The sequence below is a fragment of the Notamacropus eugenii genome, chromosome 3 (assembly GCF_028372415.1).
Source record: "Notamacropus eugenii isolate mMacEug1 chromosome 3, mMacEug1.pri_v2, whole genome shotgun sequence".
Classification (NCBI taxonomy): Eukaryota; Metazoa; Chordata; class Mammalia; order Diprotodontia; family Macropodidae; genus Notamacropus; species Notamacropus eugenii.
Window position 1 is genome coordinate 50,764,010 of NC_092874.1, and position 19,174 is coordinate 50,783,183.

General features: G+C 41.3%; 1 protein-coding gene across 1 annotated transcript in view; it reads right to left on the reverse strand.

Moving 5' to 3' along the window:
* LOC140531807 (A-kinase anchor protein 9-like) overlaps window positions 1-14,806 on the reverse strand; it is a 90,579-nt gene extending 75,773 nt beyond the window's left edge. Inside the window, exons 1-2 of the mRNA XM_072650519.1 lie at window positions 14,750-14,806; window positions 14,144-14,596 (exon numbers count right to left, since the gene is read on the reverse strand). Of these exons, the coding sequence (XP_072506620.1) occupies window positions 14,144-14,596; window positions 14,750-14,806 (510 nt within the window). The remainder of the gene's footprint in view (window positions 1-14,143; window positions 14,597-14,749) is intronic.
* Between the last annotated feature and the right edge of the window lie 4,368 nt (window positions 14,807-19,174).

The window sequence follows — 19,174 nt, forward strand, 5'->3', positions numbered from 1 at the left end:
CAGAGGTTCAGGGAAAAAGTACATACATGAATTTGACAAAAATGAATCATGTAAGGAAAATGCAAAAGGTGCCTAGAAGTTACACCATAAGCAGGCTTTAAAGACCAATCAATTCATCAACAAGACTTAGTAGATATAATAAGTATACCTTGGGGTATACCCATGCTTAGCAAGCAGGAGGCAGAAGATGATCTAGCGGGAAAATGAGAAAGAACAGCCCCGGAAGAGGGAAATCCAGAGAAAGCAGCTAACTAACAAAGAACATTTCACCAATTGTTAAGCTCCCCAAAAGAGAGCCAGGGAAAAGTATGACTTGTTATTGAAACCATTCCATCTTATTCCCTTGTGAGGGTGAAGTATTCAAATGATGGCTAAACTCAGGGTTTCAAGAGTGGTAACAAGGACATAAATGGACAGGGTTATATATAACTCAAGCTCCAGGCCCCACTTTAGGAAAACTGAAGACACAGAAGAGATGACTTACGAAAACAAGTTTAGGAACCAATTCTCTTTATAAAGGGATTTAGCTGCAAAGTTCCTTTCATACTTCCCAGATACATGTAACTGTGGATCATTAACTATTACACACAGACACAAAAACTCGAAGAGAAAATGTTAGAGGAGGCATTACCAAGGAAAACGTCACCTGAAGCAGAGATAACACAGCTGAAATTATAATATAACTGCAGGAACTGACTTCACAAAAATAAATTTTGCGGTTCTTCTCCAGTTAAGTACTGCTGTCGCTTCTCTAGGCATACCTTACTTTCACACAATGACTGCAACTGAAGATATTTAAATCAAGGATTTTAAAATTTTATGTCGAAACATCTTCAGTGCAAATGGCTATTTAAGAGGATACTAAAATTAGAAGAAATGTTGAGCTTTGCATATAAGTGACCATGGATTTCTGAAGGCCTCAAGTTTTTCAGCAACCTGGAAATGCTTTAAGAATGGCCCCATGACCCCAATGGCCCACCACAAAGTTACCAGGAGGAAGAGCAAGTTTTGTCCCACAGCAACACAAAAGAGTTTCTCCTAAGATATGAAGAGGAAGAGGGAAAGCAGGGGCTGGGGATTTGATGTGTGTCCATGAGAGAGTATTATCACCAACAAAATTACAGATCCCTGAAGTGATGAAATTGGATTTTTAGGACATGTCCTTGGTAAATTAGATGATGTCATATGAGATGATCATGACCTTCCAGGACATGGCCTATGATGCCTTTGTCAAAATTCGGCGGCTATTTGGAACACAGGTCTGACTCAGTGTGGCAAAGGTTACCTTTTTCTTGTAAGAACTTCATCATCATTTGAAAAGAAATGAAATAGTTAAAGGGGAATTACTTACCTTAGAAGGTAAGATGAAAGCATAAGTGTGGCTTCAGCCTGCCTTATGGACAATCTTTTTTTCTGACTGATTTACCTTTTAGGGCTCAGGCACACTAATCATGAGGTTTTACAAATCCCTGTATAGAAGTCCTTTTTACTTGAGAATAATTTCTTTTACAAATTTAAACTTGTTTTCTTTGTCTGACTAGCTTTGGGCAAAATTGGGACTCATGGCAAGAAAATTTCTGTCCCTAAGATTTCAACTCTGAATACTTTAAGAGGGAATGGAGATATTTCTGTCTAAATATCGAGAAGAATGATCTCTGAGGTGAGACCTTGGATATCTTTCATGCCTTCTTGTAGACAAAATGGAAAGAAATGAGCTAAATAAGAGTACATTTACACCAAGGGTTCTTAATCTGGACTCAAAGAATTTGTTTTGTAAATATTTTGAATGGTGTATTTCAATGTAATTGATTTTCTTGTAATCCTTTGTATTTTCTTGTATGCATTTAAAAACATTATTTTGAAAAGATATGTAGGTTTCACCAGACTGTCAGGGGGCTCAAGATACAAAAAAGGTTAAGACCCTCTGACAGATTTCACAACTGGCTGAATGGCTATCAGCCTAGAAAAAGGTCCACAGTAGAGCATCCAGGGATCTGTGATTGGCCCCATGCTATTTAACATTGTTTAAAAAAATAAATGGTTGGGATGAAAGCATAGGAGGTATACAGATCAAATCTACAAATGAAGAAATCATGGGAAGATGGCATAGAGGTTTCCGAGGGGCAGCTATCCTGCTACTCCCACCATCCCTGCAACCCTTGTGGCTGCTATACGTTAGGTATGCAGTTTCTAAAGTTAACCCCATGTTAGTGTCCTGGGAGAATCTCATAACCACAGGGAGTTGAGGCCTATAAATAAGACTAGCTTCAAGGTCCAAGAAAGTGAGGGGATGACAGTAGAGTAATGGAAAGCTTGGGGGACAAGAAAGGACAGAAAATAATAAAAATTAATACTGCACAAGAGGACAGAGCTAATAAAGAAAAGGAGTAAGAAAAGGGGAGAGCACAGACTCAAATGCAAAGGCTTTTCGAAATACTCTTCTTCAAGACCTCTTCCTTTAGGGTACCTAAATCTAGTGCCCTATCTACTATGCCACACTACCCCTCAAGTAAAAGGTAGGTCAATTTTAAAACTGCATTAAAAAATTTTTTTTTGTGAAGAGCAGTAGCTGTAGAGAGGTACCGAAGGTTGAGGACTGAAAAAGGACATCCGATTTAAGTTAAACTGCCACTGGTGACTTTTTGAAAGGGCAGTTTCAGTAAAGGGAGTGAAGAAGCAGTGCAGAAAATGAAGATACCTTTTTCTTGGAGCCTGACACTGAAAGCGGTGGGGGAAGAAAGGAAGGAAGGGAAGTGTGAAATGAAAGTTAAGGCATGTTTGTAGACAGCAGTGACAAGTCAGGGGAAAGGAGAATGAAGGTGAGCAAGCTTTGGGAAGATATTGGAGAGAGAGAATGGAAACTCAAGGCGGAGTGTGGGGGGGTGCCAAACAAGAGCAGAAAGTGGCAAAGTCTGGTCAGAGACCACAGTGCCAGGGCAAGGATAGACAAAGTCTGGCCACAGAAGGGAGGGGCACTGGAGAGGGCCTACAAAGGCTCAGAGGAATCTAGGCAGCAGTCAGAGAATGTGAAGTTCCAGACAAGAGGGGCAAGAAACGAGAGGAGACTAATGTGGATCCTAGACAAAGCAGAGCATTTCTTTCTAAGAAAACTATGGATTTTGGGGATGGAGGGCTAGTATCACCGGCTTTCCCATGACATAGGCACTGGCACAGAAGGATAATTTCTGAGCATACGAAGAACTAGCCAAGCAGATTCCACACATTTATTCTGGGCAGCTATGGCCAACTGATTCTATGGCCATAGAATCAGAAATGAATGAATGGAAAAGCCCAACTCAAAAAAGAATTTTAAGCAGAAAGGGCCTTAGGAGAGTAAGCAGATATTCTGGGAAGAAGGCTATGAGAATTCCGATCTTTTTCTACCTCTGAGGACAGAATAGTAGAGGAAGATGAGATGGACTGTAGTGCTTCACAGGAAATTCTCTTTAGATACTTAAAAGGTCGACATGTTCTTACTATGGAACTGAGTAAAGTGAAGGAAACCTGTAGTTTTCTAGCTGTCTGAGGGCTGGGGATTTGGGGACCCCAGTAAATAAGGAAAAATGATAGTAGCATGAAATCTGAAAGAAGAAGTGATGAGCCAAACTAATGAAAAAAAAAAGGTTACAGGGCAAGAGTGCTTCTAGGAGCTTACAACTTATAAAAACTATCCTCTGATCCAGACCACCTTTTCTTTCAGGACAGTGCAGTTATAAATCCAAATTTAAGTCAGAATACAAATTTTGAAATAATTATATGTTTAGTGAGGTCTTGCCTTGCTCACTCTGAGTCACAAGTTGTTGGGAGTTACAGGTTCTGTCCTCCCTCTTGGTTATCCCTGAAGCTGGGACTCAGGTTAAAGAACAATCCTGCCCTGCAGCCTCAGAGAAGAGAGGAGATATAAGAGAAATGAAAAGATAAGAGGACCTCTTTGCATCCTAAAAGAGTGCATCAGAAGGGCTTACTTCAAGTGTTAGAGGAAGGTGGAACCGAATGGCTACAAATTCACCTTGGACATACATGGAGTGGAAAAGAGGCCCTTTTGAAAGGATCAGGAAAAAGTTGCCCCTTTGGTCAACTGAAAAGACCTTTTCATGGAAGGCGGGCCAGTCAGGTAGAAGAATACATATCACTTCTTATCAATCACACTAAACTTCAAAAAAAAAATCCTAAAAGTAGCTCAAAGGAACAGGTGCAAGACCAGTTACCTCACTTGTATGTTGCTGAACTAGTCTAAACCTCATTTGACCCATTTGGCCCATTCAATATTTAATCTCAAAAAAGTAGCCAACTGTGGCACTATCATAAGATAGTTATGCATATCTTTAAAAGAGCCCTCAGAATAATGAAACAAGAAAACCTGACAATAAGGATAAATACATTATTGATACTTGTCTGTGTTCATACTCAGAAATATTCTCAAGGTCATTTGGACATTAGGACAGATTAACTCAGTTGAGCATGTAATCCTAGGTTCTTGAAGGCTAAGAAAGCAGAGACCAGGCTCAGCAGGCCCGTAGCAGCCTTCAGGCCCTACAAAGAAGGATTTGAGTGGCCCAGCAACAAGATGTGTCTACTTTACAAGGTCCAACTAGTGAAGTAAAGAGAAGTTCATCACCAGTAGCTAGCCACTTGGTGATTAATTCTTCAGTCATAGCAATTAATAAAACAAAGAAAAATATAAAATGGTTCCAGTCCTACCTAATACCACTTCTGCTTCAAAAGTAATAGAAAGGGTGCTAAGAATCACATTTTTGAAAAATGCACACAAATACCAAATGTTCATAAAGTAAATGTACTTTTGGAGCGGAGGGTAAGAGAGGAACAGTTTGAGGGAACAGGAAAGGCTTCATGTAGGACATGGCACTTGAGCATAAGGTCCAGAAGAAGTTAGGGATTTGACAAGGTCAAGTGAGGCAGCTCAGCCAGTGCAGAGGCACAGCCATAGGAGATGGGATTTCCCACAGCAAGGAGGCCATTTTGGCTAAAATGTAGCACGTATCAAGTGATATAATATACAATAAGTCTAGAAATGAGGGTTGGAGCCAGGTAACACAGAATTTCAAATACCTAGCAGAAGAATTTACATTTGATAGTAGAGGCAATAGTGAGGTATTTTAAAATAGAGGAAGGACAATAATTAGACCTACATTTCAGGAACATCCCTGATATCTGTGCAGATGATGGATTAGAGAGGGGAAGGACTTGGGGCAACAAGACCGATGGGAAGGCTATTGAAATACTCCAGGATAGAAACTATGAGGACCTGAACACGGGTGGTGGCTCCCTATGTAGAAAGGATACTGATGAGAAAGACTCTGTGGAGAACTCGCAAGACTGAGGAACTGACTGGTATGGGAAGTGAGGGGCAGTCAAGTTTCAAGGGTGACTGAAAGGTTGTGAGATCTTTGTTCGATGACTAACAAATGGAACTGAAGGAACAAAATACCATTTTTAACATTCTCACTACAAATTAATCCAGAAGGCAAAAGAAGTTAACAATGCAAGGATGGCCCACAGGTTCCCCTTTTAGAAGCATTAAGTTGGCCAGGTCTTGGTTTCTAGTCAGGGTGGCATCAGGAACCTGGTGAGATAGCCAGGAAATTAAACAAAGCCAGTCTTAACAAGAAGCCAACCCTAAGGTTGGCAGAACACCTTAGGTTGACTATTTCTTTTAATGTTTACAACAATCCTGTAAGTGCACTGCCATTATCATCCCCATTTCATGGATGAGAAAATTGCTAATAAGTATCTGAGGTAGGATTCAAATTCAGATCTTGGGCTAAAATGCTTTTGGGAAACTGGGTGACATTTTTTTTAATGATTCTAAGCCATTCTCTGGGGAAAAAAGGCTTACATTTTTGACATTAATATTATTCTGGTGATATACAGCTTTGATTTGTGTAACATCATAGTCTCCAAAAAAGTAACAATGGGCAAACCTAAAAGCAACGAACAGAGTCATGTACTGAGAACTAGTGACGATCAATGAACACACCACGGCATCCAGAGATCCTCAAGCCTCCATACAAGGTCAAGACAACATGGAGTCACATAAGAAGAGAAGTGGATGGACCTGTTTTGGAAATATCTATCACTGAAACACCAAGAAGTAAAAGGGGGGTAAGAGTGGAAGAGGCAAAGGAGGAGGAAGAGGGTAGTGGCAGTGTCACAACCTAGGTGTCATCGGTGACTTCTCTTTCACCTTCTCATATTCAATCTGTAGGTAAGTCCTGTCAATTCTACCTTCACAATGTCTCTTTCTATATATAAACTCTCCTCTTTCTTCTGACACTGCTACCACCCTGGGTCCTAACCTTTACCACTTCATGCCTAGATTAGTGTTAACAGCCTTCTGGTTCATCTCCCTGCCTCATCTCTCCTCACACTCCAGTCTACCCTCCACTCAACTATCAAAGTGATCTTTCTAAATATAAAATATATAAAATTTGCAATCTATTCATCTCATTCAAGTTCCACTGCAACCCTCTGAGCCTGGTCTCTATTATCACCCCAATTTATGCATGGGTACAATGAGACCAAAAATGGTTAAGTAATTTGCCCATGGACAAAAGTATCATAGTTGAGATTAGAACTAAGGCCTCTCTGACTTCCAAGTCCAGTACCTATCCACTGTACAATCCAGCCTCTAAAACCGGAGCAGCTGAAGTCCACAGTTAAGTGATCGTGCCTTCATGGAGCTCATATTCTAATGAGACACACAATACTATCAACTACATGCAAACAGGATATATTCATGAGAATGATCTCAGAGCCAAGTAAAATAACTATGAGGAGAGGTTGCAAAGAGGCAAATTTAGGATTGCTGTGAGGAACAACATCCTAATAATTTACCTGCCCCCAAGTAGAATGGGGTAGCTCTTAGGTAGTGGATTCCCTTTCACTAGAGGTCTTCAAAGGGTCCATGATCATTAAACCATAAAAAATATGGACCAGAATTCAAGTCCCTGAAACCTATCTCAGTGCTCTCTGTATCTGACAATTACTGTAGCATTTCATATACAGACTTTCAGAGTTGGAAGGGATCTTAAATCCAACCCTTAATCCATTTTATAAATTTAGAACATGATACCAGGGAAGTGGATTCCATCAAAGGGTCATGCTTGAGGATTTAGAGGGCCACATGTGGCACTGAGACTGTAGGTTCCCTAACCCTGAGCAGGGGAGCACAATACAGCACAATGCTACAGTTAGTAGTGATGGTTTAATAATATAACACTCCACACTTCAGAAAGCACTTTTTTCTCCTTATTATAGATAAGAAAGCTGAAACTTAGAAAGGTAACTGATTTGTTCAGTCATACAGTTAATAACGTAGCAAATACAAAACTCAAACCCAAGTCTTCTGTCTCTAAGTCCAGTGTTTTTTCCACTACACTATCATGAAAAGTTCAGAATTAATAGAAGCAAACTATAATTTGCAAATAAAGTTTAAATAAAATTAACTTTTCATAAGGTGCTTTAATGGTATGAAAATTTAAAATGAATTTTACTAGTATATAAAATGAACAAGGAAATTCCTTATAGCTGATGATTCACGGCAAGAGAATCAATTTGAGTTTTTCACATATTGTGCATTTTGAGATAAAATGTAATTACATGCATTTCTACTGAAATGCAGACAGAGCGTAACAGAAAAATAATGTTTTGTTTTAATATATACAATATTTTGTAGAGTCTAGTTTTATTTCATTAACTTTAAAAAGGATATTTGCTTCATGGAATAATGTACTCTTTACCTGTGACTCTTTCGTCTTCAAATACATTCCTTGTTCACTTCCTGTTTTGAATGTTCTACTATCCAACTTTCAGTTTCACTGGGATTGTTAACATATACGGGAACCCTCCTTGTTAACTCTATCCTTATTGGATTGCATTCTGCCTTTCCTATGGGATGACAGATCTACAGCTGTAAAGTCATCTGATTTAATCTCCTCATTGTACAGAGGAGACCCAGAAAGATTAAATTCCTTGCCCACAGTCACCTGAGTAGTTGTAGCTCAGCTGCCATGTGAGGCCAGGTCATCTGACTCCAAATCCAGACTTCTTCAGTTGTATCATGCTGCCTCTCTTTAACAGATCACTTCTATCTGCTCAGTTCTTCTTGCCTTCCTGGATTCCTAGTTCCTTCTTTAAGAGCTTCTTCTATAAGAAGCTTTAAATAGCCCATTTTTCAGTCTCTCCTCTTATTCTATCCCTTCACTTAGTTTCATCCTTTGAGATTTATATAGTTTTCCAACAAAGCTCCAATACCATGAAGAACACTTATAAATTGTACACATTTTTCCCTTGCTATTGGCAATGAACTGATTCCAATTGAAGAACTTAATAAGGCTCACAGATTTATAAAATTACAAGTCAAAGGATATGACCATGCAGTTTTCAGAGGAACAAATTAAACTATCCATAATCCTATGGAAAAAAAAATGCTCTAAATTATTATTGATTAGAGAAATGCAAATTAAAACAACTCTGAGGTACCACCTCACACCCATCAGATTGGTTAATATGGCAGAAACAGAAAATGGTAAATTGGAGTTGGAGAAATTGTGGGAAAATTGGAATACTAATGCATTGTTGGCAGAGTTGTGAACTGATCTAACCATTCTGGAGAGGTATTTGGAATTATGTCCAAAGAGCAATCAAACTCTGCATACCCTTTGATCTAGCAATACCACTTACTAAGTCTGTATCCCAAAGATATCATAAAAATGGGAAAAGGACAGACACATACAAAAATTTTTATAACAGTTCTTTTTGTGGTGGTAAAGAATCAGAAACTGAGGGGACGCCCATCAATTGGGGAGTGGCGAACAAGTTGTGGTATGTGAATGTAATGGAATACTATTGTGCTATAAGAAATGATAAGCAGGTGGATTTAAGAAAAACCTGGAAAGACTCACATGAACTGATACCGAGTGAAATGAGCAGAACTGGGAGAACATTGTGCACAGCAACATTGTGCGATGATTAACTATGAGAGACTTAGCTCTTCTCAACAATACAATGATCTAAGACAATTCCAAAAGACTTGTGATGGAAAATGCTATCCATGATGCAAGAAAGAACTATGAAGTCTACTGTGCTATAAGAAATGATGAGCAAGAAGATTTAAGAAAAACCGGGAAAGACTTGACATGAACTGATGCTGAGTAAAGTGAGAACCAGGAGAACACTGTGAAAGCATACTGTTTTCACTTTATTTTTGTTTTTTTCTTTCTTGTGGTTTTTCCCTTTTGTTCTGATTCTTCTTCCACAACATGACTAATGTGGAAATGTTGAACAGGATTATACACGTATAACGTATATCAGATTGTTTGCTCTCTTGGGGAGGGGAGAGGAAAGGAAGAAAGAAAAATTTGGAACTCAAAATTTTATAAAAGATATGTTGAAAACTATCTTTACATGTAATTGAGGAAAAATATTATTTAAGGGGAAAAAAGAAACCTTTAAAAAAAAGAACTGAATAAGACTCAGTACTTGTAAACAAGCATAAAACAATGCTGAAAGAAAGTTACTTTCTTCACATTAGAATAATGTAGCTTTAATTTCCAAGGTCCAGAAATTATAATTTTTTTCCTTACTCATAAGCTCAATACTTGAGAATTTGTGGGACTGAGCAGTTTAATTACCAATATAATTTTTTTCACTGCTTTTCATGTAGTATTAATGTGGTACTGGACATTTCCGGCGAAAACTATTTTGTTTATTGCTGAACATTTAGTAAAAAAGACTAACAGTCTTACCATTCAAGCAAAAAAGCATGAGGCCACCAAAAAAGAATGTTAGCTTAGTTTTAATGTTACTGTATTGACTTTTTTCCTAAGAAAAAAGGTACTGTCAGTTATATAAAATTCTGTACATTAGTGTACTGCTGTGGTTTGTGGGATTTTGCTGGAGAATTAATAGAATTTTATGAAATACAGAGTATGCATTTGCACCTCTAATAATTTACTGCGGATTTTAACAAAACCGACCTTTACTTGGTTCTGCTCACAAATACCATAATGCTCTCTTTTTATATAAAGTTGCAAATATTTTTACTTTGAAAAAATAATGCAATAGTTTTGACAGGAAAAGAAATTAACCATTTAGTTCTGCAGCATGGGCAGTTTGTTTTGCCTTTCTCAACAATACATCTCTATAATACCATCCAGAATGATGCTAGCACAGTTCTAGAAAAAAGAAATAAATGATAACGAAGATGGAAAAACAAAACAAAACAAAAAATAAACTGAATATTAGTAATTATGACCAAACTTGGCCCTGGAGAATCAATCAATTAAGCCATTATTAAATAACTGCTATAGCACTGTACAAGAGATACTAAAAGAAAATGAAACCACCCCTGACCTTAAGGACAGTGTAGGATAGACAAAATAAATACAAGATAATGGGAGACTGGAGGAGAGATAATAATTGAGAAAATATATTTACTTCCTTTCTTTGAAGAGGTAAGGGACTCTTGGTGTGGAATACTGCATACACCGTATGTCAGTCAATAAACATTTATTAAATGGCTACCATGTGCCAGTGGGGCTAAGAGTGTTAAGCAGTGGAGATATAAAGAAAGACAAAAGATACTTCCTGCCCTCAAGTAGCTCACAATCTAATCAGGTAAATAATATGCAAATAAATATGTACAAACAAGCTATATACAAAGCAAAATGAGAAATAATCAACAGAGAGAATGCACTAGAATTAAGAGGGATTGTTGGTTTTGCAGAACTGCCTTTCTTTCTCTTTCTTTTAAAATAATTATTACAAATGACTGTCTAACAGGTCCAAGGGAAATACAGATTTAGAAATGAATATAAAACCAAAAGACATCAATAAAAATAAGATAACTATGTTTAGGGAGTAAAATGTGGTACAACTGTTTGCCTTTGGAGGTTAATAAGAAATTTTTTATTTCTAGGGCTCTAGACAAAAGGCCCAATTATAAGTAACTGATTTTAGAAAATAAAGTACATTTTTTGCTCTTTTCAACCTAAGTACCACTAGTGTCAGAAAATTACTTTTCAAAAGTCTTTCTCAAAAAAAGTCTTTTAAAAAAAAAAAGTCTTTCACAATTAAAAAAAAGATTTCAATTCCACGTGGCAATATCAGTATTTTCTTCTAAAAGAAAGGTTAAATTTCTAATAGTAGGAATTTATGATTTATACAGGGTTTTCTGTCCTTACAACTCCATGAGGGAGAGCAGCAGAAATGTTATTATCTAGACTTTAAATATAAGAAACCTAAGGCTTAAAGTGATTAAGTGACTTTCCTGTAGGCACCCAGATAATAAGCAAGATACCTTAGAGATCAGCTACTACAAACACTGGCCCCCTCCTCCCTTTTAAACCCTGCTCTGTTCAGCATGCTTATGCAGCTTCTCTAAGCAGAATCAGGTAGGAGGAATAGGGGTTCTGACCTTTCTCATGCAGAATTGTCAAAGACAAAATTTTAAAAACCCAGAAGATTTATAATTCTAGTTTTGTGAAAAGAGTCCTGGGTTCAAGTTTCCTCTCTGATCCTGGGTGACCCTGAGTAGGTCACTGAACTTCTCTCACCTCTGTTTCTTATCTGTGGGGTTTGGGATCGGGGTATGGACTGCATGATCTTTATAATGCTGTCAGTCTCTGAACCTTGTGAAAAAAATGATACACTGTATCACTGTCCAAACAATAAGCTATGTTGTTTCAGAATGGTTTTATTTTCAGTTAAAGAATGATACCTGGATTGAAGGTAGAGAAAATTCCAGGTTAAAAGTCAAACCAGGATTTTTGTAAAATCAGATCATGTGATCAAAGCTTTAGAATTATAAATGTCCTTGAAGGTCAAAAAAATCAACTCCCCTCTCTTATTTTACAGGTAAGGGGACTTCAGACAAGAGAGAATAAAAAACTATCTCTCTTAAGGTCACATGGACATTAAAGGTGTCCTGGACTGACCAATCCCGAGTCCCTGGCTCCCAATCCAGCAATCTTTCACTAAACCACATCTTCTTTGATTGCTTTTTTGAAGATATAGCCTCCTTGCTCCCTCAACTTGTACACAAACATCAAACATTCTACTCAGGAACTCGGAATGCAGCAACTGAAGCAGCAATAAAGAGGCTTCTAAGAATGTTCTCTTCACTCCCAGCACTTAAAAAACCCAACTGAATAAATTCAGTCACTCAAGCCTTGACTCTAAATAAAGTGAGCCCAGATGTATTAATGTGAAGACTCAGTGAAAGCTGTACTCACTAAAATCTTAACCATTAACACCAATTTGTCTACAGATAAAACTTGGTTCTGTTGTTGAATTCACTCGGGGGAGGCCAGTTTGAAAGGAACAGCCAATCATATGGGCAGGTACAATACCGGTAGTGACACTGGAAAGCTATGCCAGCAAATTTGGCAGGACTTAGAAAAGGCTAAAAAAGTATGGACATGGTTCCTTATTGGAGGACCTGCCTAGTTAAGTTTGAAAAGGCACAGCAGAAGCAGGTTGGGCTACCAGGTGCTGACTATTTGGTTAGGCCACAGCAACTCAAATAGAAGGGGAGGAAGGGAGATTTCAAATCAATGATAGGTATATCCATATCACGAATCCTTTCAGTACTTAAATACTAGTAATTATCTTTAAAATGACAGTTTAAAACTCTTAAGTCATGAAATACTAAAACTTATCTTTAATAAAGATGGTCTGAATATGATCCAAAAAAGCCCAAAGGCATTTTAGAGCAATAAATATTCTCAGAAATGTTTTTTTAAAAGAGATTATTATAACTTGCATCTTGTCTACAATAATAGCTGATACTTTTGTAGCACTTTAAAGTTTACAAAAAACATTGGATGGATTAATTAATTTGACGCTTACAAAACCATAAGAAAGGCACTATCCTCCCTACCCCCACACTTTGCAGAAGAGGAGAAGTGATTGTCCATGGACAGCAGCTACTAAGTGACAGAGGCAAGATTCACACCTCCGTCTCTCTTGACTCCAGGTTATTTTCTACACCACCAAGTCACTTCTCCCAATAATATGTTTAGTGTAAATCCGTTATGTAATAATCCACAGTGAAAATTTTGCCTCAAACACTTACTAGCTGTAGGAACAAGAGCAAATCACTTAACTTCTGGGTGGGTTTCCTTATCTATGAAATAAAAATAGCACCCACAGGATGGTGAAGATCAAACGTGTAAAGTGCTTTGAAAACCTTAAAGTACAAGGTCAGTGATTCTTACAACCACAGGTACGATACAGCTAAAGTATCTCCAGCATAGATAACAAAAGATAGAAATAACCAGTGTTGTAACGGCTCCTTGGGGAAGCTGTGATCTGATCCAACCATTCTGAAAAGCAATTTAAAGTCACGTTAAAAAATAAAATTAAAGTGATTAAACTGTCTGCTCGCTTTAACCCAAACACATCACTGTTGAGCCAAGTTTGTCCCGCAACTGTGGAACATGCCGAGCGATCCTCCCTGAAGCCTCCGTTCACCTCAAGGCCGCTAGCCCCCTTCCCACCACAAAGAACTGCAAACGTCAAGAGCGAGAAGAGAGGTCACCCCTCTCCTGAACACACGCCCCCCTTCCCTGCAGGATTTCACAGCTGGCACTCGTGGCACCTTCAGGACATAGCTGCGCAGGGCCGTCCCCGGACAGCTGTCACAGGCCGATCCCGCTGTCCACCAGCGCCAAACCCGGGGTGGGGGCCCCCCTGCGACTGTGCAGGGAGGAAAGGAAGGAGCCCACCTGTCCAAACCTGCACCTCAGCTGCGTGCGTGGGGGGGGGGCCCAGGGGAGAAAGGGAGAGAAGACAAAAGACACCGCAATCTGGGGGGCACAGGGAGCAGACAAGACCCCGCCCCGCTTTTCCGCCTTCCCCAAGGGGGGAAATCGGCAGAAAACCACCGAGGAGGAGACAAAAGCCGGGTCTCAGGAAGGCTCCCCCGGGCCGGGGTCCGCAGCTGGCGCGATGCGGGGCGCAGGCACCGGGGAGCCCAGCCCCAAGGGGCGGCCCAGCGACCCCCCGCTGCCAAGACAGCGCCCTTCCCCGCCACCTCGCGCTGGGAGCAGGGCCCGAGCCCAGGCCCGCTCTCGCCCCGGGCTTCCACCTCCCCGCCCTCCCCGGGAAGGGCCAGGCTTACCAAAGCCTTGCCGCGGATCAGCTTCTTCTGCCGCTCCTCGTCCTCCATGGCTTGCGCTGGGAAGGAAGAGGGACAGGGAGGGAGGGAAAGAGAAGGGAAAGGTCTGATTGAGACTGACGTCTCGGTGGGCCGGGACTGGGCACCGCAGTGCTCGGCCACCGGCCCCGCGCCAACTCTCCACGCCGGCTCACGGGAGGACCGCGTCCGGCGTAGCCGCCATCCTCGTCTCCACGGAAACACTGAGGCGGAGGGCGGGAGAAGGGGCAGGAGAACGTTCGCGCAGTCGCCGTGGACAAGGGTTCGGGCAGGTGCGCCGAGAGCCCCGCCCCCTGAGCCCCCCGCCGCGTTCCAGGCCCCACCCCCCAGGCCCCCCGCCGCGTGCCGGGCCCTCTCCCCGCCCCCCCACTCCCGCCTTCCCGGGCCTCGGGGGATGGAGACCAGCCTACCTGGCAGCTAGGTCAAGCCAAGCAGCCTAGATGAAGGGCACACCACGTGGCGTCTGGCCTTGGGCTACGCGCTGGGGGGCGGGGAGGGGGTGCGCCCAAATGGCAGGTCAGCCCGGGTGCTCCAGGGGGAGATACTCCGGGCAAACCATTGTGGACCAACCGAAAATGGGAGGATGATCAACAGCATGGAAAAGGGCCCTGCAACCACCTCCCCCATCTCACGGGTGGGGAAACTGAGGCCAGCAGAAGTCCCCGCAGGCAATGAGGAGCAGGGAGAGGCAGGATTCGAACCCAGGAATACTGCCTAGTGGTTTAAAGTGTGCTCACTCTCTGCTTGGAGAGCAGGATTACGTTCTGGCCCTGAAGCGCCCCTATTGGGTGGCTTTATTCAAACTTGGGCCCAAGGATGGACCCGTGGAGACAGCCCTGGATTTGGGCTTGGAGACCTTGGAGAGCCAGTGTGGAGGTCAAGACACAGCTCTGGACCTCGGGAACGGAGCCTCTGGGTTCTAACCCCTGGCATCCGCGAGCCTCGGGCCCCCGAGGTGGCATCCGCGAGCCTCGGGCTCCCCGATCTGTAACGAGAAGGAAGGTTGGCCTTTCTAGGCTTCTAAATTCTAACGTCCTGGATTTAAGAAATCCCTTTAACGTAAATCCCTTGAACTTTCAGGACCTCAGTTCCCTCCCTTCTAAAATGAAGGGGGTTGGACTTTTTTGTGTCGTAATCTCCTGTGACTGGCTGCTGAAGCCTATGGACCCCCTTCTCGAAATGCTGTTTTTAAATGCATACAATAAAATGTATAGGATTACAAAGGAAACCAGTAGAATTGAAATACTTATTATATTGAATTCCCACTTACATACTGAAATAGTTAATTAAAATAAAACAATTTCATGGACCCCAGATTAAGAACCCCTGTAAGAAATGATCCCAAACTTCTCCTTCAGCTTTCAAAACAACTTATCTTTTATGGAGATAGTAATAGCACTTCCCTCCCAGGGTTGTTGTGAGGATCAAATGAGATAATGATGGTAAGTGCTTAAGACAGTGCCTGACACATAGTAGGGACTATATAAATATTAGCAGTATATGTATATATATATATATGCATATATATGTACGTATATATATACAGAGAAAGAGATCTATATATATCTGTATCTATAAATACAGCAGGCAGTGCAACATCAGTGATTAAAATCTCAATTTTTGAGGCCATATAGGCCATCCTCTTCATTTTATGGATAAGGAAACTGAAGCTTGGGCTAGCTGACCTGTCCAAGGTTACACAGGTTGCAAAATTGAGATTGAAATCTCGGTTCTCTGGTTCTGAATCTTTCCATTACACCCAGAGTTCCTCTTCCACATGTCCTTAGGTAACTAAGGCAAGGTAGAAGGGAAAGGAGGCAAAGGAGAGCTCAAAGACAGTTGAGGAGCCAATTAGGGGTGGTAGATTTGGAAGTAATTTGAAGCAAGAGGGCACAGTAACATCTGGGGGTCAGAAGAATGGGGGAGATGTCAGGTATAGGGTGGCAGCTTAGCTGAGACTTTAAGAAAAAGATGTTCCAAAAGTCTGAGATGAGTCTGATTCGTCTGGAAAGCCTCTCCCAGCACAGTCTGACTTCTATGACTGGGATGCATTCCTTTCTCAACTTCTTTTCCTCCATCCTTGCTTAAGAGTGTTTCTCACCCAGCCTGATGTCTTTCTTTTTCTTGACCTCATTGAAGGGGCCATACCCTGACTACTTCTTAAACAGGTATATTCAATGAGTGGGCATTTCCTGAGTGAGTACTTGCATAGATGCTGGCCAAGATCTCTCAGTGCATCCTGGGTCATCTCCAGTCATCCTGATGAATATCAGGTCACTGGATTCAGATGGCTCTGGAGGAGAAGTGAGGCTGGTGACCTTGCATAGCCTTCCCTCACTCAAAACAAAGTCAAGTGCAAGTCATGTCATTATTTCTCTGATGGCATGGTCTTCTTCAGCAATGAAGGATGAATACAACCTCCTTCTTAAGCTCCCTCTCATTCTCCCCAGCTATCACCTCACAGTTATCCTGTACCACTTTATGTGGCTGTTCTCTTACCCCATTTCTTTACTCCCTGCTTTGTATATTCTTACCTGTGCATGTGTTAAATTTGCCCTAGTAGAATTTGAATTTCTAAGAGATAGGAACGTCTGTCTTGCTTTTATCTTTTGGTTCCCCGAATTCTGAACAGTGCTTTGCACATAGTAAATGCTTACTAAATGTTATCATTCTCTGACTATAAATCTCCCTGCTCTTTCACCTGGGGGAGAAAGGAACCTCCAGCCAGCTCTTTGCCATGCCCTTACTCTCCTGGGAAAGGAGAGTGTCTCTGAAGATTTTAGTAGTGAAGGGGGTGAACTAAGGGTTGACCTAAGGTCCTGGAAAGGACCTTAAAAATTCCTGCATTTTACCCATGAAGAAACTGGGTGAATGAAAGGAACTCAGTCCCCTGTGGGCACACCCTTATGCTCCTCCTTTATGCTGAGATTTAGAAAGGTCCCTATACCACAAGCCTCAGTTTCATAACTAGGTTAAGCCCTAAGGTCTTCTGAGTGGAACAGAAACCAACTAAACCAGTTTCTAATAAAAATGTAAGCTTTTTAAGGATTGAAACAGGAGTTTTACTCATCTCTGTGTTTTTCCCCCAGGATCCCTATGGTATTGTCATGCAAATAGCAAATACTCAATGAAGACCAGTTGAACTCAACCTCCTGGACAAAACTTTCACCTCATCCCTCCTCTAATGTAATTCTCCCCATCTTCCAGTTCCCTCCTACTACCATTCTCCTTTCCTCCCCACCCTCACATACACACACAAACACAATATATATATATGTAATGCACATGTATATATGTATATACCTACATATTTATGTATGTATGTATTCCTGGGCTGAACAATACCTTCAGCCTCAGAGAAATGTCATAAAAAAAGTGAGAAGGGTCTCCAATGTTACCTTGAAGGACCCTGTCTTGTGCTGAAGGTCTGGTAGTCTGAGACATCCTAGGAGGGCGCATGAAAGGTCAGCAGTCTGGAAAAGCAGGGGTCCAAGAAATGCAGATGAAATCAAACAAAGGAACAAGCAAGAGCCCTGATTGTGATACATGTGTTTCAAAACCGAACGTGTAAGTGTGTCAGCAGCTCTACGCTCCAACCTCAGCCTCTTGACTTGAACATGGGTAAGGTGGGTTTTTTAAAAAATTTTTAATTCTTTTTTATTAAGGGAGTAAACCAGTCAAATCTCTTCATGCTGCAAAAACAGGCCTAACCTGGGAGGGGTTTTTTGATCTTTAGTTTCAAATTGTTTATTTATTTTTTTGTTCCATGTTTGAAACTTACCAGTTCAGGGGCATGTGACATGCAAGGAGTAGAATGGTAGACCTTTATAATTCAGAGGAACCTCAAAGATCATCTGATCCAACTTTCTCCTTTTACAGATGAGGAAACTGACCCAGAAAGATTATAGTTACATTGCTAAAAGTCCAGAATCCAGACCTCTTGACTTCCAGTTCTGTGTTCTTTCCATCTCACTCTGGAAATGTTTTTGAAATGAAAATTACTTGTGTGCTAGGTTCCAACTATATGATGTTACTTTTTGGTAATTCTCTGTTTAAATTGTGAAAAGCTTTTAAAAATTAACTTAATGTCTTAATAGATTTATGCTTCCTTCAGTATCAACCTGATCTGACATTAATGAAGATGGGGTGCACTGGATCTTATTCTCAGCAAAATTAGTTTTTTGTTTAGAGTCATGTGGCATAATGGACAGAGAGCTAAGCTTGGAATCAGAAAGACCTGGGTTCAAATCCTGTTCCAGCCTCATGCTGGCTGTGTGACCCTGGGCAAGTCCCTTATCCATTTTCAACATTGGATTTTTTAAATTATCATTTGCCAGGCCTAGAGGCCTGTGGGCTACCCGAGTCTTACCTTACCTCTATCGGAGGTCTTCGGCTGGCCAAACCGGATACTCATATGAGAGAAGAGACCTATCAGAGTCGAACAAGGGTTGAGCTTTATTTCAGGGTTCTGGTTACAAGTGCAGGGGTAATTCTTCCTTAGGAGGGAGAGAGAAAGATCTCCCAAGGAGGCAAAGATCTTACAATAAGAGATTGGAAGTAGAAGTGTAAGTGGGGAGAGAGGCGGAGGGAAGAGCAGAGAGAGGAAAAACGGAGCCTTCTGTCCACACACGTGGCCCCTCCGCCCAAGAGAGCTTTCAGGCTTTCCTGACCCTACTTAAGCTCTCCCGTCGCGGAGTTTACACGTCAATACTGAGCCTGTTAGGTAACAATAGGTGTGCCAGATCCGGGACAGCCTCCAGAGCGGGGATGCTCCTCCCATCACGTTTCTCACGGGAAGAGGAGGAAATACACGAGATAGCTCGGTTCACCTCGATTCCCAGTCGTTTCCTGGGGGGCCTCGTGAGAACTCTAAGATTTAGAAGTGCCCACCTTTACCCGCCCGAGACTATCCACATAGAATTGAGCTTCCATCCCCAGCAATCATTCACTTGTTTTTCAGTCATGCCTGATACTTTGTGGGCCCACTTGGGGTTT